The following is a 23,040-nucleotide window of genomic DNA, read 5'->3' on the forward strand; positions in this document are numbered from 1 at the left end:
GACACACACGCACTCCCTGATGTCTGCAGGTCCATCGCATCGTCGGCTCCCATCTGGCAGTTCTCGGGCCTGACGCCCTGCAACGTGTTCGCCCGCATCGTGACCTCCGACTTCACCATGGAGTCGGAGGAGTGCAGCAAGTCCGTCCGCAAGTCCTGGGGCGAGATCGACAGCATCGCCAAGTCAGGTATCGCCCGGTCAGCTCCGCGGGTCAGCCTGCATTCCACGACAGTTCGCGCACGGCAGTATTCCCGTCTCGTGTATTGTTTCTCCATTCTCAGTTACACGCTCGGAAAATCCGCGATTTTGCGACTTGGAAGTTTTACTTTTGGTAAATGATAACAATTATTTTACGAACTGACACAACCCAAACAATCCTTAACTTTAGGAATGATCACATGAATTTGTAAAAATTTGGTCATGTGATTGATAATTTGTGCATTTTATACGCATTTAATGTTTCTCCGCTGATGTTTACGCAATCAGTGGCTCTCGAAGTCCTTGTTAATGAATTAACGGCGTAAACGCTACACTGGAGCTTGTCATAGTTTTCTTTATCATACCAGTGATTTAATTCTTCAGATAACCGGCGAGTAGCTATAAATCACGGGGGTTTACGGATCACCTGTTTACTGTCGTAATTTTTTTTAAGGATCTTTACATCCATCGACTGTATTGTAAGAGTGCTAACAAATTAAGTAAGAAAAATTCAACCCTGCCATCTGTGGCGGATGGCGTGAACCAAAGTGCATAGAGATAATGGGGAAAGTTATAGTATAAAGTGTCATGAAGTTTAGCAATATTGGCAGTATTTTTTTGAAGGTTTTTTTTCCGCTTTTATCGAAGCCGTTTCATTATATAATTTAACTTTTTGCTCTGCAAATCGAATGATTCGATAGTCGACGTAGCCGCTCCGGCAGCGAACTCTAGCGGCGGGTGCGAGATCTAAGTTTTCGCGCCAATAAATGTAGTTGAAAACCAAATTTTCGTATTTTTTTCACGCTCGGCAATAATTTAACGAATTCTACGTTAAATTCAGTGTCCGAGTTTCGTTTTATAAGTTTATTTGTAACATGAGGATACATCAATTTACTCGTTACCGAGTTACTGGTGAGTATTGAAAGACTCTCCAACAATAAAAAAAAATCCACCACCTTTTCTAATTATCAATATAATTTTCAATGTTTGACAAACCTAGGAAGCGCACATTGTTTCTTTCATCTTGAATGAAAGGTTCGTGAGAGCCGTTACTACAATAGGGAGGAAACCACTAAAAACCCACCGATACGAGCGTGCCGTTGTCCTCGATACACGTTGAACCTGGGGGGGGGGGGGGGGGGGGGAGCTCTTTGCCTTGCAGTGAAGGTTTGACGCTCTCGTCAGCCCAGTTTCACGACTGGCCGTGATCTTGGGCAAACAGGCAGCACACCAAATACTCAAAAAGAAGGCGTCGCTGATGATATGGAGCTGGGTCAAGTTTCACTTGTGTGAGATTACATTTGACCCGACACTTACAGTAAACTCAGGTAAAAGGTACTTAGGGCGTTCGATGCGAGCCATCGAGTCACGGCCTGTGTGATGCGCAGCTGGTAACTGCCGTGTTTTCAAACGTTCGAACGGACGGGCGGGATTTACAGGATTTTATCCTAAATTACTTTGAATTTACTCATGCTTTCTGTAAATTGTTTTTCAATTGTTATATCAATTCAATGTGTGTTTATTTAATAGTTTTGATAAACTTGAAGGCCAATTTGTATAATTAAATTCTAGCATGAATTAAGATCATGCAATTGTTTTGTGAACGGTTTGGAGAGATCTGTATAAGTAACCTTTCTCATAAAACACTTTAAGTAGGTAGGGGAGACCAGGGCAATATGATCCCCAGGGGCAAAACGATCACCCGTGGTTTTAAAACCTGTAGGTGCTGCTATCTAGCTGCTAGCATACACACTACTTGTCTTTGATAAAGAAGCACTGTTGTGAGAAGTGTCGTGCGTTCCGGATTAACCATGCAGCTGTAGACAACAGAAACCCATTTTATTGGTGAGCTTTTCTAAGGTAAGCACACATTTCAATAATTTTTTATTCTTAGCGTATTTGCTTAGTATTGCAATGACTTTTATTGTCAAAACACGCGGGGAATATACATTTAATAGACAATAGTATGAACAAAAAATCTGTGACGGTTGGATGCAGATGTCCGAATGAAACAAAATGTCGCGCTCCGGGGCAAAACGATCCCGCAGTGGGATCGTTTTACCCCGCGGGGATTATTTTGCCCCTGAAATTTAATAGGCTTTACTTGTGTATTGGATATCTGTCTCTGTGTGTCTACAAAATGAATTACACGTGAGCTACTTGAATATTTATACTTATTACCCATTTTAGAGTTGAAATTATCTGTTGTTTTTTATACAAAGGCTAAATAATTACTAAAAATAATTTACTGCATTTTTACGATTATAATTAAAGTTAAGTTTCAATATTTTAATTTGGTTTCGCATATTTTAGCTTGTCTGCATCAAAGTTTTGTTTTAGTGAGTTAACAAACTGTAGACCAATGAAATTGTAGAACTAAAAATATGCATTGTTCTTAGAAAATTTAAATAATAACCTTTAAAACGTCAGCCTATAACACTTTTATTACAACACAATTCCAAAGTTGTCTTATTTTTTAATGTTTTGGATATATTGCTAACACATTTATCATAGCATTATTATTATGTTGCATAGTGTTTATTTTCAGGATTACAAAATGGTGCGTACCTACAAACGCAAAACTACTCGCCAAAGCTGGGGAAGTGAAAACATGTCGAGTGCCATTGAAACTGTACGAAATGGCATGGCTGTAAATATAGCAAGCAGGAGATTTGGTGTCCACTGAAGCGCCGAATCACTGGTAAAACCATTGATGCAACATCAAATAAAATTTTTTTTAGGTAGGTTTAGACAAGTTTTTAACGAAGAACAAGAACAAGAGTTGGTGAGTCACATACTTCAGATGGAAAACACAATGTATGGTCTAACTACTCGTGATGTGCGCAAGTTAGCATTTCAGTTTGCAGAAAGGAATTGCATTGCACACCCTTTCAACCGTGAAGAGGGCCTTGCAGGAGAAGACTGGTTACTTGGTTTCCGACGTCGTCATCCAGAATTATCATTAAGGGTTCCTGAATCCACACCTGCTGCCAGAGCACGTCCTTTCAATCGACCAGTTGTGGAGAAATTCTTTAAACTTCTTGGGATGTGAACACAAAGAGACCTTTTCCGCCACATAGAATTTTCAATGTTGATGAAACTTCTATTGGTACCGTTCCAAGTAGAAATTCTTCAGTATTGGCTCAGAAAGGAAAGCGTCAAGTTGGTAGGATTGTATCTGCTGAGAGAGGCGAGTCGTCTACAGCTGTTATGTGTGTGTCTGCTAGCGGTGCTCATATTCCCCCCATGACTGATGGAGCTCCTCCAGGTTCAGTATTTGCATGTAACAGCTCTGGGTGGATGAATTTGGATGTTTTCTTTTTGGTTTGATCATTTTGTTCACCATACAAAACCAACCTGTGATGATCCCGTTCTTTTGATTCTGGATGGCCATTTGAGTCACACAAAGAACCTGGATGTCATAGAACTAGCGAGGAAATGTTATGTCACAATCATTTGCTTACCACCTCACTGTACACACAGGCTCCAACCCCTGGATGTTGCAGTAATGTTTCCACTGAGTGAGTACTACAATGTAGCCCTTCAGAAATGGCTGAACAATCATCTAGGCCAAGTTGTCACCCTATACCAGATAAGTAAATTGTTCGGCGAGGCATTTTTGAGAGCATGTACTCCTTTCAATATTATAAACGGTTTTCAGAAGTGTGGAATTTACCCATACGACCCTGATGTGTTCCAAGACTGTGACTTTACACCTGCAGAAACAACAGATCAAACTGAACTTCAACCCTGTAATTATTCTATGCCTACTTTACCTGTTTCTCGCCCTGAGACCTCTTCTGCAGGTTGTTCACAAGATCAGGACATTGCAAGTGCAAATACAGCAGCAGATGGGCTGCCTCATAATTTGGTTGATGTCCCTTCATGTATACCTCCTGTACGCTTAAGTGAAGATTGTGCTTATGTGTCGAAAGTGTCTTCTGTGGTTGACGAAGGTCAGCCAGGTTCAAACAAGTGTCAGCATCCTTCAGCATTTACGAATTCACCTCCAGGGGACATCTGTCCACTTCCCAAAATCAGCGGCCCAAAGTGTAACACCACAATAAGACGAAAACGTGGAGCTACAGCAATACTGACAAGCAGTCCCTACAAAAATATGTTAGTGGAAGAAAAGAAGAAAAAAGAAGACGAGGAACAAAACCGAACGCTAAAAAAGGGCAGGCCTACTAAGTTTCAGACCAAATCAGTTCTCAAGAAGAATAATAAGGGAGGCTGTTTACAAAACAGCATCCATAGTCAGTTTCATGTGGATATGCCACACCAAGATAATAGTGAGGATGACGATGATCCATTATGCATTTACTGCACTGAAACATTTCTTCAATCTGTAGGAGGTGAGCCTTGGGTGAAGTGTCAGTCGTGCAAACAGTGGGCTCATGTAAATTGTGCAGGCATTGAAGAAGATGATACAGTTTTCTGTTGTGATTATTGTCGCCATTAAAAAGGGAATGTGAGAAGGATTCGTTTAGTGGTTAAAACATTATTTTGAAAATGGACTTAACTTTAAAAACCAATATGTCATGCCAGTTATATGGTGAAAATATATTTTTCTTGATGTTTATCGACATAATTACAAATGTTGTAATATTACTTCATGTCTTTGTTATGCTGCATAATTTGTTAATTTATTTTTGTTTAAATACACCTGTGTATGTGTAAATTAAGTTAAGGATCATTTTGCCCCATACTCCGGGGCAAAATGAGCTTTTTGCATAATAAGATTTAATCACTCTCAAGGATTTTAGTTTTCATGTCATAAATATTTAAAAAATTCGTAAGTGTTCATTGATTATGTCTTCATAGACAAACAAATCCTCACATTGCTTCATGCACTGATAAATTGGGAATAATGCTTCAAAGCTTAAGGGGATCATATTGCCCTGGTCTCCCCTACATCATTCATATATAAAATTATATTTTTTTCCTTAAAACGATCAATATTCCGTTTAATAACCAAATTTTTATTGACTTATAAATGATATCCCAAAATGTAAGATGTTTTGTGACAAAGGTGATATATGATAGTAGTTTACAAATGTAGGTCCTGCGCCTGGGTTCTGGGTGTGAAGCCAGAGCCGATATCCGTATCCTTGGATTGTGACTTCACGGTGGCCATCTTGTTTGACCTTGACCTTTGACTCCGGCTGCCATATTGTATCCGACATCTTGGATTCCGCTATTTTGAATTATGTCACAGCTGCCATTTTGTTTTATGCCATCTTGGTTTCTAGATCTTTTAACAATATTAAATTATGACATCACCATTGCAATTTTCGTTATGGCTGCCATCTTGGAGTCTGCCATTTTGAATTATGACATCACAAACGCCATTTTGTTTTTCACTATCTTTGTTTATAGACATTTCCGCCATTTTGAATTATGACTTCGTGGTATCAAAACGTTGACAGGAATTGATCGAATCAATCATTTTTAACAAGCGATTTTTTGATGAATTATGGAATTTTTTTTCCGAATTTCCAGGTCAATAAATACGATTTTTACAAGATGATGGCTATATTGGCTTACTGGAGGCTGTTAGATGAAGAATAGCAGATTTTTCTTCGGATTTTTCACCATCTTAAATTGAATAAATATATTATTACTAAGAATAAACAATTTGAATCGAGCTATGATCGAAGTAAGCACTGTAATCGATCGAATCAATATATTATTTATTTGCTGATTTATTATTATTTTTTGTTTTCTAGCTAAATAATTACTGATTTTAAATATGGTGGCAAAGATGGCTGACAAGATGGCGGGCACCCAGGCAATAAATAACTACTGTACTATAGCGGGTAAAAAAAATTAATTAATATGTCAGCAGTGCACTCTAGCAGATGAACACTTAATGGTGGCCTCCAGCAGACGAAAACAAGATGGCCGCCATTACATCCAAATGGATGTCATTGACATTAGAGGTGGGAGGTTAGTCTGCCGGTGGGTTTGGCGAAGGAAGGATCGGTCGCCAATTTTAATTGAATGACCGCGCCGGGTTCAAACCAAGAACTCCGTAATTTTTATTAAAATTTATTTAAATTAATATTTCATGTATTTTAAATTTTTCCCCGTTAAATTTGGATAATATTTACGGATTTTCAAGATGCAGACAATTTTCTAAATGGCATATATTATTTTTATTAAAATTATATTAAAGATATTTGTAATTTTTGAAATTAATACCTATTAAAATAGGTTCAAAATGACTGATTTTTAAAATTGCAGCTGTAACAAAAATGTAAATCATTATGCCATGATTTAAAAATGGCATAACGATGATTTGATAATAAAAAATGGCAGATTCCTAGATGGCATAATCCAATATGGCGGAATTCAATATGGCATATCCAAGATGGCGGCCGAAAATCCCAATTCACGAACGAGAACCAGTCCCCGGACATTTATTTATATATACTACTATGGACGGCATTGAAAAATACATCAAGGAAATTTTACCACAGGATGTAGACCATACACCCACCAAAATCATTCTAACATGCATTGAAAATGTCGACTTTTCGAAATCTGGGACCATAGGCACGATGCTCGGATTCTAACCAAACATTTGCGATACAGGAAAAACGTACGAATCTACGTGAGCAGTAAACATATTGCCCGTGAATGTCATAATAATAAACTGAAATCATTCAAGTGGAACATATCTGACATAAGACTAAACAACTTGCTACACGAGTTTTTCCAATGGTCCCGCCGGGATATAAACTAGTTGAAGTGCAGAAAAGTATCATTTACATTCCAGTCATCGTGAAGTGCGCACACGAAGTCGTCGTTAGAATCGTTAACCAGCAAGAACGCTTGGTGAATTTTTAAGACGAAGAAATTTCTTTACGTCTGTACTTGAAGCGGTCATAAAAAATTGTGACACCGAACAGTTATAAATTATAAAATAAATTGCATTGGCTTGCAAAAGACCAGTTTTCAACCAGTCTTTTTTTTTTTTTTTTTTTTAGATATTTTGTGTAAAAGATTTGAGCATGTACACTTTAAATTTGTAGTTAGTACGTACTTAGTTTGTTGTTTATATACATCATAATTTCCAAAATATTTCACTTCACTGTTGATTATTTAGGGCTTTTGGTTTTTTTTTTTTTTTGCCATCCATTTCCCCCTAATAAATTGTATTTGATATGATATGTACAATCTGCACAACAAAACAACTGATTATGAAAGCGATTAATCATTGCAGAATGAGTGCTGTAGTCCTAAGTGTCGCTTGAATTAGGCATTAATATTTTGGTAACACCCAGAATTTATCTTTCGATGGGAAATTTGCAGATTTTGTTACTTGATAGTTTGAAACCTAATATTTGAAATAAAATCAGTTTCGATTTTTTTTTTTAGTAATTAGTAACACCCAAAAATATCATCTTTTGCAACACTGAATTAGTTATAGTTAGGGCCTGGAAAATTTCGGTGTTTTATGTATGCAAAAAGCGGTACTTTAAAATTAGAAAAGCGGTGGTTTAAAGTCGGTATTTTCGTTATGCAATGGAAGTTTTACCGGTATTTTTAATGTTGACTAAATTGTGCAGTTATTGAATATAATAGTTTACATATTTAATAAACAATCCATGCATACTAGGAATAGACTAATATGCATAATAACAGCCAATTAAATCCAAAACAGTTACACAAAACAGAACCGTTTCTATAGATTTTGCAACTACAAATTTTCTTTTTTTTTTTTTTTCGGCTGCCGATGCCACATGCTTAGCCGACTTTAGGTGTTTGTCAATGGAATTTTTTGGGTTAAATGATACTTTAACCTTGCGTGAGTATTAGTGATCTGCAAATTCGTAATGGTACTTTTCGGGGATATATTTGCAGTGTAATATAGAAATGGTGTGGTTTTCGCGAATGTACTTACTTTTCGCGTTTTCATGCGAAATTCGCGCGAATTTTCGCAAAATTCGCTATCGCGAAAAATTCCAGGCCCTAGTTATAGTTCAGTTGCCTACAACAAACACTCTTCTCTTGGACTGTAAAGTAGTCGAGCCTATGTTGCACGCACATGCTGGCACCCCACTGCCGTTAGACCGCGCGGAATTGTCCACATCCCCCCTCCCCTTGGGCAGCAATAGGCTGCTGTCTGACCTTGAAGATTAGTGACACAAAAAAAATAAAACACTTGTAAAGTTCAAGGGTGCAGAGTGAGCATCAGCAGGAAGAAGTAATAGTCCAGGAAACGAAGACATAAAAAGACACAAACCTGTGAAAAATTTGTCCAAAGCTGAATTTTCGCACAGTGGTAGAGTCGACAATGATTAACAACATACTGAAAGTTTACCGCTGTAGACCTTGTGCCTATCACCAAAAACGAGCGATAACAGCGACTTTCAGCAGTCCATTCAAATGCATTTTTGTGAATCGTTAACTATCGCGAATTATAACTTAGGACTTAACTGCGCGTTGTTAGTGTGACACACAATGATTTCTGAGGCAATCTGTTAACATAATAATAGAAAACGTTGATATTACCACCGCACTAAATTTTAGTTTAAAGCAAATTTTCCAGAGATTAAAAAATCTCGATTTCGTGGGAGCGAAAGTCGCCACAGCGCTTGCGGCTGCAGCACTGTTTTGTGCATCACAACACTGCTACACTCGGAACGCCCTGGCGACCCAGTCGATTAAGATAGCTTCTTGATAAATATTACTTTAAAGTGCTCTAGAAATGTTTGCCCATGTCTGGCCCATCCCTTCTTCCGAACCTAGTTTCTGGGCAGAGTGGATGGCAACGCAGGTGTGTTTGCTTGTAGCGGCAGGCAAGCAGTGGCTCTCCGAGACCTTGAAGCTGTGCCAGCCACTCCAGACGAGTGTCGACGTGCAGTCCCTGAAGGACTGGCTGAGGGAAGTGTATACTGACCTGGCGATGGTGGACTATCCCTATGCTGCCAACTTCTTGAAACCGCTACCCGGACACCCCATCTCGGTGAGTGCTCTGCCCAGCCTTGTACACGGTCTTACCCAGCCTTGGGTGCAGACTTACCCAGCCTCGTACCAGCCCTGTGTCTTACAGTCTTACCCAGCCTTGTTCACTGTAATACCCAGCTGTGGCCACATTCTTACCCAGCCTTGTGCACTGTATTACCCAGCTGTGGCCACATTCTTACCCAGCCTTGTGCACTGTATTACTCAGCTGTGGCCGCAGTCTTAACCAGCCTTGTGCACTGTATTACCCAGCTGTGGCCACATTCTTACCCAGCCTTGTGCACTGTATTACTCAGCTGTGGCCGCAGTCTTAACCAGCCTTGTAAACAGTCATACTCAGCCTTGGCCAGGGTCTCACCCAACCTTATGAACATTCTTATTCAGCTTTGGATATAATAATTTATTCAGAGTTGGTATATTATTGTATTTTTTATTTTCCCCAAAAATACCTTTTTTTGTAAAAATATGGATTTTTTATTTTTAAATATTTTATATTTTTATTTGGTTGTTCTGGAGACAAATGGTTGTTTTGAATGGAAATTTTTGAACAAAACATAACTTGTGATTACATATTATGATACATATAATTACAACTGTACCTAATTATAGTTAAATATGTATCTTGCAATTTTAAATCTCTTCTTTCTATAACTGCACCTCCTATAACACAAATAAAACATGAAAATAAATTTTGACATTTGTGTGCTTTAAATCAGTAATCATCTTAGATTAAGAACTATGTGTTATCATATTCAGCAGAAGTAGTTCCTGATGAAATAAGTAATTGGTTGGACCCAAAAAATTCATTTATTAATTAATAAGGACCACAGTGGTTTAGTGGTCTCATCACTTGCCTCCCGTTCAATGGACTCGAGTTTGATTCCCGGCGATGTTAAACCCAGATATTTGGCAAGTGGGAAACGTGACTGATGTTGCCACGAGCTGTATCTCTCTTTCTCAGCACATTTATTTCGTAACTACTTCATTTTCATCCTATAACCCCTATTAGTCTCTAATGACACCGTTTACGAGACGTGAAGCCTTATTTCTTCCATTCATTTATTCATTTTAAATAACAATTCTAAACACTCTAAAGTAGATATAATTAGAATTTACACAATACATCGTTATTATATTATTGACTATATATCGTGTTCTGAGTTGTCTCCTGATTTAAGCTGTGCATACATTTAATACTGCTTCTTTTGTTTATTCTATTATGCCGTGGTAGCCAGTAGTCACTGCCCTGTATCCCGGTCCTGTGTTCGGTGGAGGAAAGGCCACATGATCTTTGGCCTCACCTCAGTTGTAGCTTATCCTGTGTCGACGGCCACCTGATTGGGTATCGCGTATTATTGCCTTGACTTATTATATTTCGATCCTCTCATTCCTGTCGACACCGGGTGCTCAGGAACTCGGGCCACCGACACTTCGCACCTTATTGGTACACATGAGGGTAGCTGCGAGATGCCAGGCTGCAGATCTTGGCCGAGAGATCGTGGCTGATCTAGACGCCAGATTTGGGAGGGTGGGCTTTTTACTTCACTTTGCGTGCTTCAGCTGCTGTTGGCACAGTTCGCCAGGGTGCCAACATCTATATCCACGGACTATATCTCCAGTGCTCTTGACAGGGCATCTCACATGGTGCTGCCAGGCAAAATACTTGCCGAACCTCACCGTCGACATAAACCTTCACAAAGAAACCCAAAGCAATTGTAATTTGGACTTCATGTTGGTAGTCACATTTGTGACAGCTGCATAATGTCCTGCCACAGCTTTTAGCTCCCCTGTTCGCGAGTTGCAGCTCTGTAGCTGGATAAGATGGGCATGCCTCAGGTAGCCATATCCAAATCACTACTGTAGTCCATGTTCGTCTCGCAGCAAATGCTGAGTATGAGTATGCTGAAAGCTAAGGCTTTAGAACAGCAGTGAGACAGCGTGTGGTGGAGCAGTATTAAAAAATACTTCATTAGGTTTACTATAGTTTCTCCTAATCACACATGAAAATAGTTCCATAATTTCTTATTTTATGCCAATGCCAGTTCCTTCCCTAGATTTCCTGACTTGTGTTTTGTGTGGCCATCTCTAATGACATTTTTTGACAAGTTATAAAAACCAAACTAAAATAAACAGCAACTAGTTTATAGGCCTGCTGTACTTACTGTCTGAGGAAGTGATACAAAGCTGTTTGAGGTACATCCGCCGTAGTGACTTGTGTTGTGAAGTGTGAGTTTGACTGCAACACGTCTCTCATCACCAAGGAAGATTGCTGCTCCTCTGTGCTCGCTGTGTAATTAGCTCTCAATTCTTCATTTACAGCATCTATGTCCCGTCTCGTTACTGCAGATTTTTTCTTGATGCTCTATAGCCCTTTCATTTCATGATGATTTTGTTTTATTAAAATGGCCTATCCTATCACCTACATAGAGTAAATTTTATTTTTCACAATCTTGATTCCTTGAATATTCCTGTTTTCATATTCATATATTACTATTAGTGATTTTACTTAAAATTTCACTTATTGTGGCTACTTATTTTTCTGTTTACACTTAAATTTTTATTAAAATAGTTTATTTGATTTGTCACTCTACCAATTTGGCTATTTACCCTTTCATTGACATTACTGGGTCGATTAATTAGTCTACACATCATCTGGTGGCACATTTGGATTTTTAAACTTTTAATCTCTTAAAAGCTTCTTCAAAGTTTGCATTCATAAATATATAATCTATGTGCAGATATTGCAATAACATCCTCAAATGCACAAATTCCCAACATAAGTGATTTAAAATCATAATGTTACTCCACCGTACTTCTGACACCAATATTACTGTTACGTATCATCAATAAAGCTTTGCAGTGTACTAAAATCTTTAATTGGGCTATCCTTTTTGAACCCGCGGTTAGATGTGTAATATTTTGGGGCATAATAAGCAGCATGCCTGTGGTTTACATACCAGACCCTAGTACAATATTATTTAAAGGATTTCATAAAGTAATCTATTTTATAAGGACTAACCCACATTCATTTTAATATTTTTTTGTTTTGCAGTTGTATTGTTTTAAAACAGTTCCCGCCATTGAATATGTCATTGCCGTAGTTTATAAGTAATAAATATTTGACTTATAACCACTATCAATGTCTTGTTTGCTCTAATTCGATTGTTTTTATAAGATCCATTCTTATCAGGCTCCTTGCTCCACTGATTGCAATATTAAATAAGGGATAAGCTGATGATATCAAAAGATAAAGTAAGTGTCTTCCTGTTGGGAACAAATATTGGACATTCCTGGTGGGACAGTACAGTGGATTCAAAACAAATTAATCATGCAACATTTATCCATGCGAACTTTGTGTTCTGATGTGTGATGCATGGCGTATTATTAAGCAGTGCGTTGGGGATTCTTTGCAAAGAAAATAGTGCTATTGCTTCAGGTCATGATTGAATCACCTTTATTACCTGTTTGTCATCAGTCACCTTACCCACAGTGAATACACGGCCTGATTAGGCTTTATTTGGGCACAACTTTGTCATTGCACGATATAGGATTCACCAGAAAAAATTGTTAAATTTTTTAACTGTAAACAATGTGCAAAGAATTTATTTTTGAGTAAGATAGCTGCAGCACTATCTATTGTAGTGTCACAGGTGTTCACCAGACATGTTGCTCATTTAAACTACCAGAAATACTTTGGCAAGTTCTTGGTAATAGGTAATTGACATTGAGCGATGTACCTTCTTTACAAGCAGCAGGTCTCTTTATAACATTCTAATATTTCATCATGTGTGTTTAATTTCTGGTATACTGTCATACTCATTTTGGGTTGGAAACTGTTTTTCATTGTTTTTATTGTGCACTTGTTTTCAATTTGGTTCTTTTAATCATGATACGTATGTCCTCTTATTGGAAATTTTAATTATTATGTTGCAATTTCAGCACAATTATACCATTGTTTTCATTTTTTTTCTTGCTTTCAACTTTTTAATTTTATCTAAATTTATACATTATAAAACTTCTTTGCCCACTAATTTTTTTAATTGTAGACACGCCTCATGAAACCCCAAAAGCTGTATCAAGCCCAGACTCTTTGTGGGTAGCTTTTCTGCAACCGAGGCAGTTTGATTCTTAACTGAATTTTTTACAACATAAGAACTTTTTGGATATTCCTGGACAAAATATGAGAGCTTCTTTTAACTAGTTAGGAACTGTATGGGTCTCAAAATTAATAAATTATTTAGCTTTGCGTGATGTAAAAGTTGTGTGTGTTGGTAGGTTGTGTGCCGATCTCTGGCAAACTCTTCTGCATCCGGAAAGATGCTGCTCAAGATGCTGTCCAAGGGTCTCAATGTCTACTTCAACTACACTGGCAAGGAAAAGTGTGTGAATCTCAGCAACGTGAATGGCGCTGTGGGCTCAGATGCCTGGGACTTTCAGGTCAGATCATAGTCATTCTGCTCTTGTGAACAACTGTATGCATGTCGGTCAGCTTTAGTCGCATAATTAGCATTTAAATGTTTCGTCTGATTACCCTGAAGAGTTTCTAGGTACGATTATTGTTTCCATCAGCACGAGTCCAGGTGTGAATCACAAACGCAGAGATGAACAAAGTTACAAAATGTTCTCTCTCAGGCTCAGTGGTTTAATTCACGTACCTATGTATTTGCATGAAGAGCAAAACCGTTTGTTTCAGTGAAAAGCCCTGAAGCATATGTTTTTTTTTTCCTACAAATGTTTCACGCAACATGATAGTGAACATTTTGTATAACAAGCAAAACTAAACAGGTGCAAATGTAAATGATGACTGGAATATGAAAGACTGGTTATTATAGAGACACAGTCTAAGTACCACAAATAATTTAAACTGTGGGATGAGAAGGTTAACTGCTGTTTTGTTGATTTAAGTTTTGATATTTTATTTTATAAGATGCTTTGGAAAATGTGTTTGTTGGTCAAGGGCGGGCCCAGAACGGGTCAATATAATTTTCTAATAAAATTTTAGTACATTTAGAAATGAAATATTTAGAACTTTTTATTTGTGGTTCATAGATATTCTATTATCTAAGTTTGTAAAATTATGATGAGGAATTACGAGAGCATCTAAAAATTATTGTCTCAGGGGAGGAAGGGATGCCATTGTTGTCGGTAGATCAAGTAATTTAACCATTTTTAATTGACGGATTTCCTTTGTTATATCACAATCAAACAACAAAGTAGAGCTGATCTCCGTCGTTGATTCACCCATCAACTGGTGTATAGAACAAGAATTACACAGAACCTCCGAATACCCTCTCACTCCACCAGCCAGTATGCTAAAAACTGCAGCTATGTGGGCATATGCTTATACAATAGCCTACCGCAATCAATTAAAACTATCAACAACAAAAAAAGTTTTCCAATAGAATTACACAACCTGGCCCAAAAAAAGTTCTTGTATTGTAAATTGGCATTGTAAATTATATCAAACTTAAAAACTGTAAAAAAGATGCTGTAATATGAATTTATTGAAGTAAGAATTCATGAAAATCATCATGGTTGTATAAAATATTGTGCATAGTAGTTTCGCTACTATTAATTGCTTTATAGTGTCACAAAAAATAAGTTATTTGTAAATAAATCACAAAAGGTAATTATAATGTGTTTTTTTATATTTTTGTATGTATCAATATGTATCTTATTTTTTGTTTTTATATTTCATGTGTAACATTGACATGTATCATACCCTGAAATGGGGTCCAGCCAGGGGCGCAACAATAGGGGGGGCAAGGGTATTTTGCCCCACCCCCTTCTGAAACCTTGAAGTGGGTGCAAACGGGGGCAAAGAAAGTACTATGTAATCAATTTTTAGATAATACAACTGCTTAAATAGCACCATTTTCAACCTTGAAATACAAATTTTCCCGGGGGAGAACCCCCAGACCCCCCGCTTCAATAGGGGGGATCGATGATTCTTTATAAAAAGGAATATTGCCCCCCCTTTGGAAATTTAGTTGTTGCGCCCCTGGGTCCAGCGATAAATAAATAAAAAGTGTTGCAAGCAGGGAGAACACCTCCAGTTCCAGTGTGACAGCCACGTGTTCTTACAGTCGTGCACGGAGATGGTGATGCCGATGTGCAACTGGTGTGTAGAAGTGTTGCAAGCAGGGAGCACGCCTCCAGTTCCAGTGACAGCCACGTGTTCTTGCAGTCGTGCACGGAGATGGTGATGCTAATGTGCAACTGGTGTGTAGAAGTGTTGCAAGCAGGGAGCACGCCTGCAGTTCCAGTGTGACAGCCACGTGTTCTTGCAGTCGTGCACGGAGATGGTGATGCCGATGTGCAACTGGTGTGTAGAAGTGTTGCAAGCAGGGAGCACGCCTCCAGTTCCAGTGTGACAGCCACGTGTTCTTGCAGTCGTGCACGGAGATGGTGATGCCGATGTGCAACTGGTGTGTAGAAGTGTTGCAAGCAGGGAGCACGCCTCCAGTTCCAGTGACAGCCACGTGTTCTTGCAGTCGTGCACGGAGATGGTGATGCTAATGTGCAACTGGTGTGTAGAAGTGTTGCAAGCAGGGAGCACGCCTGCAGTTCCAGTGTGACAGCCACGTGTTCTTGCAGTCGTGCACGGAGATGGTGATGCCGATGTGCAACTGGTGTGTAGAAGTGTTGCAAGCAGGGAGCACGCCTCCAGTTCCAGTGTGACAGCCACGTGTTCTTGCAGTCGTGCACGGAGATGGTGATGCCAATGTGCAACTGGTGTGTAGAAGTGTTGCAAGCAGGGAGAGTAGGTATATATAGTTCATATGGGGACAGAGGAGGGGGGAGGGGGATTCGGGGATTCGAAGCGGCCATCTTGAATTACGTCACTTCCGGCGGCCATCTTGGATTACGTCACTTCCGGCGGCCATCTTGGATTACATCAAGTCCGGCGGCCATTTTGTTTTCTAGAACTTTCCACCATTTTGAGTTTCGTCCGCCATCTTGAAAATCTTTATTTATCATCTGATTTTAATGAAAAAAAAATTAAAATTAAAAAAAACTTAAATAATCAAAATTTTAAAATAAAATTAAAAAAATATTATTTAATAAAATTTCAATTAAAAAACCTACGCATCGAACACCCCACTCCTCTACATTACGAATACACCATCTAACACCCCGCTCCTCTGTTACAATGACATCATCATCGAACACCCCACTCATCCCTGTTACAATTTTTCGTTACATCCACCATCTTGGAAAATCATAATTATTAACTTAGAAAATCAGGAAAAAAAAAATATATGTATATATACCATCGTTGACTGCTGGAGGCAGCCATCTAATTTAATGGAGACCGCCATCTTAATTTCATCTGAAGGATGTCATCATCGGGTGTAGGTTTCTAAAGTACGTAGTGTACGTAAGGTAGAGTTTCTATCCCGTACCAGCATTATTATGACCCTTATAGACAAAAATCCACAAAAATCCACAAAATCCACAGTAATTTCGTTGTTGTAACCACCATTTTTTCTTAAAGTCTTATCATTTATAGGTTTTAACTAAAATATATGTTATTTGTACTAACATTGTGGATGTGATAGTTAAAGTAATGATAATATTAAAAAAACATTTATTACACCATCTTAGCGAGGCCAGAAATTTTTCAGAGTCCTAACTCACAAGTAATATTCTCTTCTCATGTTTGCGTACTCGTATTTAAAAGGCTGCATGGAAGCAATTATTTTTAATGTCTGTGTATAATTACATTTCTAAACAATTTCATGTTTGCGTATCCATGTTTTAAAAGCTGCATGGAAGCAGATATTTTTAATGTCTGCGTTCTATTTCACTTTTATAAACAAGTTCGTGTTTGCGTACATGTGTTTAAAAGCTGCATGGAAGCAGATATTTTTAATGTTTGTGTATAATTACATTTCACCATTCTGTAAGACATTTATAAGTATCAGTACCTCGTGGGATATTGGTTCTATATTAAAAATAATAAACAATATGTAGGTAAAATTGTATTTATTAAATTAAGAACATATTTTACACAACAAAAGTGGAGCAAAAACAGAAACTACACATCAAAAATCTGAAACTTTACAACAAAAATGGAAACTATACATCAAAAGCATAAACTGTACAACAAAAATGGAAAACTGTACAGCAAAAACATAAACTGTACAACAAAATGAAAACTATAAAACAAAAAACAGAAAAACTATACAACAAATGGAAACAACTACCAAACTGCCAAACTATTTAAATCAAAAACTATTTACAGAAAAAAAAAATTATTCGTCGCCTCCAACATATCCGTGGGGGACTGTGTGGATACCATCTTCGCAAATCAGCCGTTTGTCGTCCTCCCACGTTATGGCCAGCTTATTGCTGTACTCAGTATAGAGTATGTGCTGACGGGAGCGAATTGCTCTAACGCCTGCCCTCATTGTGCCGTGGTCTTGCAGGGCATCCAGGTAGTCATCGAATGTTATGTGGTTTTTGACCACACATCGCTGGATGCCCTTGGCCTTTTTCTCGCTCTTACCGCCACACCTGTAGGCGTAGAGTTTGGCCCGTAGGCTTACAAACTCCTCCATTACTTCTCCCCCACATTCATCTTTGAATTTACCGACAACTTTCTCGTTGATGGGGGAGAAGCATGGGTGGTCGGAAGGGTAGCAGCTGGTGTCGAATTTAGCCATCAGTGTAGGGTCGGCTTTGAGGTCTGAGTAAAAGTCTGTTGTCTGGATCTCATACACAAAACTGTCTGTATCCATATACATCAGGTGAATATTGTCATGGTAACGGGGTTTCATGGTATTGTAGTGGAATTCGTACATGAGAGTCTTTGAAAGATCTAGTACAGCCAGTCCGGCATAAATCGGCTTGTCGAAAATGATGGTCTCGTGATTAAGGTGGACTAGAGACAAATTCGGTTCGTACATTGTACGGTCCTTGAAGGACGGACGACACACCAACTTCTTGAACCTCTTCTCAGAGCACACCAACTCCATTTTGAGCCTCCGCCTTTTATTTTCCATGAGTTTACCAAATGTCGAGTTCACAGCGAGCTTAAAGAACTCCTTCTCGAACTCGTTAGCTGCTGTTTTCCGCTTGTTGGTATTCAGTCGAATATAGGGCTCCAACCATGCCGACTGCTCAAACTGCAGGACTCGGTGTATCTTAGTCACTCTCAGCCCATGAGATACCGCTTGCTGGAGGTTTTTGTAGTGGACAATGTAGTGCTCTTTATTTTCAAGTGTTGTCATCAGCTTTGATTGATTTGAGCCGGGCGGACACTGATTTACGGGAAGAAATGGCAGGTCTTTGTGACTTTCGTGGAGCTCGGGAGGGTACTCCACATCACACTCAATAATGTAGCCTGTAGGAGAATCATCTGGGACAGACACGACATCAATTGATGTGTCTGCCCATTGGAAATGCCGAATTGGAAGCGGCAGAGACATCGCCCACCCGTACAAATTATTCGCATCAATGTACTCCAGGAATGTGGATGGCTTGGAAGCATCATATGTCTCAGGTATGTAGGAGTTATTGGCTACGCAATGTCGTTTAATGCTTTGCGCTACTCCCCCCCTAATACCAGCCTCCACAAACATGTACATATCGTAATCGGTAAGAAGCTCTAGCTGTACACCTGTGGTTCGAAGCATCGCATCGAAAGCGAACCCTGGACAAGAAATATAGTGAGACGGATCTAGGCTGTATGTCTCCAAACATATGGAACGAAAATTCTCGAATACATCCGCCAAAATCAGAACATCCGTCTTTAGGTACAAGTCAGCGTACTCCCCCAAAGTAGCACACTGAAACTTGTCCCAGACTTTCACTGCATGAGCGTACTCCATCTCTGAAATCATGGAATCAGTCAGACTATTGTAGAAATCATCGATGGATGGAAGACGAGTATCATCTAGTCGAGCAAAAGAATCCACATAATCATACGGGAATACACCCTTGCGGGTAACCAACTCCAACTCATCAGGCGCGAAAAACTCGGTAGTACTTATAAACTTGTCTGCAGGCAAGAACTCAGCGAGCGAAGCAAGACCCCGACTCATAAAACGGAACGTATCGACAAACTGAATGCTGAACTTATCATGTAACTTCTTGGAAAAAGTTATCAGCTTCTCCTCTGAATTCGGAATGATGAAGATGTCTTTACTATCATACCCCAACTTCCTGATAATGAAGTTCTGATCGTATGCCAGGTTGTGGAAGAACACAATCAACTTTTTTGGTCTGCGCCTGAGAAGGTTGCAGTCATTACATGCAGGCCCAATAAATTCGCCGGTGAAGTGATTGTGGTCACGAACTTTCTTTAGAGTTCCTCCGAACTTTCCTCCACAGTAGCAACAACACCTTGCTTGCAGAAAAGCAGTGTTTTGTGCATGTGTGAGCGGAGTCATAGGAACAGACGTAGAAAATATTTTCTGTACATCATGTCCAATCTCCACAATGCGGGATATGAACTTATCCTCTGCATCACAACCGCGATACAATTCAGGCTCTGATGGAAGTGCTGAAGTGAGGTGTGCAGGAATGATGGTATTATCAGCTTTCACGTAAATACAGTAGCTGTATGCTTTATGCTTTTGGTACTGCAGCGTGTATGACTCATCAGGATTCGGGTGACATGTATGGATTTTCTCTAGAATAGCTTCAAAGTCGCAATATACCACGATGGGCATCTTATCACTGTGATGGAAGTTTTTGAACTGCAGAACAGGAGGCAAGCCATTTTTATCGGGCGATGGCATCTCCATCCTAACAGCAGCATGCTCTTTGCAGAGCTCACGGTGTTTTTCCAAACACCGAAGACCAGTGAGCCCGCTAACCCTTTCCTGATCATCATAATGCTTGAAGCATCTTTTACAAACATGAATAGCATCATGATGTGTAGTGATTTGGGCCCGAACCAGGGCAGAAAAATTAGTGATGTAGGCGAAATGGGATGAATCGTCATTGACCAAGAGCAGAAGATCGAAATGATGTTCTTTTTCTTCAGGAGCGACTCGAGCAGGAACAACATTCAGATTCTCGTCGATACTGTAGATGTTGATGGAGACTCTGGGGTTCTGTTTTTCAAACAGTGGTATTTGCTTGATTGGAGTAGGGAAGTCAATGTTGTTGAAGTTGAACTCCCCCTCCAAGTCATTGTAGCGCTGGTTGACACGTTCAGGATGCTCACCTTCCACGTACTTCACAAGAATCGACCACTTAAAGCACATGTGGTCTTCGAGGTTTTGCGGATTTATCACTGCGTATTTGTCTTTGATGCATGTAGGTAATTCGATGTAGGAGCTGGCACGGAGTGGATCGAGATTATTTATCCGTAGTTGAAGCCGCTTAACGGCCGACAAAGTCCATCCGGACCCCTTCCCCATGTAGTCTTCCTCCTCCTTGCAGATCTTAGAGATGGACTCGGTAACTGCCTCCACAACCTCATGAACTGCGTAGAGGGGGACATTCATGGTTTTGAAGGCCCTCTTGTCTTCACAGGCATCTACGGGTTTTTCGTAGACGCACTCGAGCACGATATTGAATTTGAGAGGTCCGTTCTCTTCAATCTCCTCCACAAGTTGGTTGATTATTTTGTTCTTGATGGAGTCCAGGTACTTACAAATATCCTTGGCAGAACTTGACGTATTTTCTGCCACGTACGTCTTAAAGTTACCCTTGAAACCCACTTCGGCGGTGATGAAGCCGTGGGTATTGGCCAAACCAGTCCCGGTCACCACCTTTGTTCGGCTGGTCGAAGGCTTGGGCGTAACTGCAGGCTTAACTGCTACCATCCTCTGCTTCTTTGTTGGAGGCGGAGCAGGCCCCTTGCATACCTTGATGTGGGCTTTTAACTTATCAGCCCTGGCGAACTCCTTAGCACAGTTGTCGCAGGTATGTGCTATGCGGTTTGGGTTAAGACCGCAAGCCGACTTCTCATGGCGTCTAGCCAAATCAGCACGGGCGAAGGCCTTGTAGCAGAAGCTACACCGCATGCCTGATGTCGTAGCGACAGCTCCAGCACATGATGCAAGGTGCTGCTGCATCTTATCGCTGCGTGCAACCATCTTTCCACATAGGTGGCACTGCTGGTAGTCACGATGCTGGTTCTCGGCACACTGTCGCTCGTGCCGGTAGCGGTTGTGGCCTGCCGTGAATGTAGCAGAGCAGAAATGGCATTTCTGAACGGTAGACGCCATCATCACGGCAATCGGTAGACTGGTCTCAACGTACGGAACACGTAACGGTAGCTCGACGCACGGAGAACTATAACAAAATAATTAAGAATACAATGTAGCTAGATGTTAACACGAAAAAGTTGCAAACATAACCTCAAAACTCTATCCCTTAAGCCTACTAACCTAAACTGATAGCAATGTAACTAAATAAAAAAGTTACAAACATAACCTCAAAACTCTAGCACTCAAGCTTACAAACCTAAACTACTAGCATTGTTACTAAATAAAAAAAGTTGCAAACATAACCTCAAAGCTATTCCTTCATGTACAATCCTAAAAATGGTAGAATATTTAAAGTACTGATAAAAGTTAAAGCTGAAAAATATTCAATGCTAACTCAAAATGATTGATTACATAACCTCAAAACTACACTAATTCACAACTCAAAAATGCTAGAATATTAAAGTACTGTTAAAAGTTTAAGCTAAACAATTCCTGGTTACCCTCACATAAGTGTACAGAGAAAAAAAATAGCTAGCATATAACCTACGAAAAAGCTGAGAAACATAAAAATATTAACGAAACATGTAGCATACCTCAGAAAACGATGAAGTGGAGCTGTAGAACACGAAGTAGCGTTGACGGTAGAAATCGTGGTAGCAGCGAAACTCACACACGAACTAGCTCACTCAAACTCCAAGAACACACTGAAGCTCCGACAGCTAATCCTGGCCTTTTATAGCCTCGGACCTGCCTGTTCTTGGAAAAACCATTAGGAACAGAGTATTTCTGTTGTATCCACCAATAGGAATGTAGTACATGGAAGTACCATTGTCTTCGGAAAAACCCAGCATGACTCATTTGCATGTCGTAGCAGGTCTGTGAGGGGTGGGGTTAGAAATGTAACCTGACAGCCAAACATGGGAAACCACTCTCGGGTAAAACCACTAATGACCTAGGTGATTAGAGATTAGGGCGCGAGGCACTGCCTGCATCGTGACTCATCACTCAGGAATGTCGTCTCGCAGTGTCGAGGGGACCCAAACAATAGACTTAACCGTGCATGTCACAACTGGTACATTAGTCCGCGACTTTGTAGCGCCATGAGGCGCTCATGAATGTCTGAGCCTGCCACAAACAGCTCGTCAAAGTGTAATCACGAAGCACTCGAGCTTCAGTCATGACGCGCATGCTGCAACAGGCCCGTTAGTCACCGACTTCGTGGCGCCAAGCTGACACTCGGGTAGACAGGTAGCTAAATGATAATACTAGTAATGCAAGGAAATAAAACAATCGGGTATGTTTAATACATTTATTAAAAGTAAGAACACATTACAAAACTAAAACATTAAAAATTTATTCTACATTTATTATGACCAACATTCGTTTAAAAATTTTTAGCATTTCATTGCGAATGATCAGTTGAACATCCACAGTATGACACAATTTGCTGATGTTCCAGGAACAACCCTTTTCACAAACATTTAAGGAGACTTTCCTTAAGCTTTCTTTTCATTGGTCAAATAAAACATCTCCCTCTCTTCCCCTTTTACAATGATGCTGCTTTACCATCATGCTAAAATTCTGTAAGACAATAAAAAAATTTACTTCCCTTAAACCTTACGGTAGAAATTTCATCCTAGGTTGCTGTTACTGCATCTAGAAATTAAAAAAAATATTATCTCATACAGGTTTTATTTAC

General features: G+C 39.6%; 1 protein-coding gene across 4 annotated transcripts in view; it reads left to right on the forward strand.

Annotated features, from left to right (window-relative positions):
- Nucleotides 1-23,040, forward strand: part of LOC134541597 (lysosomal Pro-X carboxypeptidase) — a 96,184-nt gene that overhangs the window by 52,598 nt on the left and 20,546 nt on the right. For 3 of the 4 annotated variants that reach the window (XM_063385138.1, XM_063385139.1, XM_063385140.1), the window contains exons 5-7: nt 30-187; nt 9,000-9,172; nt 13,447-13,608. In XM_063385138.1, coding sequence (XP_063241208.1) covers nt 30-187; nt 9,000-9,172; nt 13,447-13,608 — 493 coding nt within the window. Of the gene's footprint in view, nt 1-29; nt 188-8,999; nt 9,173-13,446; nt 13,609-15,257; nt 15,536-23,040 lie in introns of those variants that run through there. The other variant, XM_063385141.1, reaches the window with a different exon arrangement.

The sequence above is a fragment of the Bacillus rossius genome (assembly GCF_032445375.1).
Source record: "Bacillus rossius redtenbacheri isolate Brsri chromosome 4 unlocalized genomic scaffold, Brsri_v3 Brsri_v3_scf4_1, whole genome shotgun sequence".
NCBI classification, from domain to species: Eukaryota; Metazoa; Arthropoda; class Insecta; order Phasmatodea; family Bacillidae; genus Bacillus; species Bacillus rossius.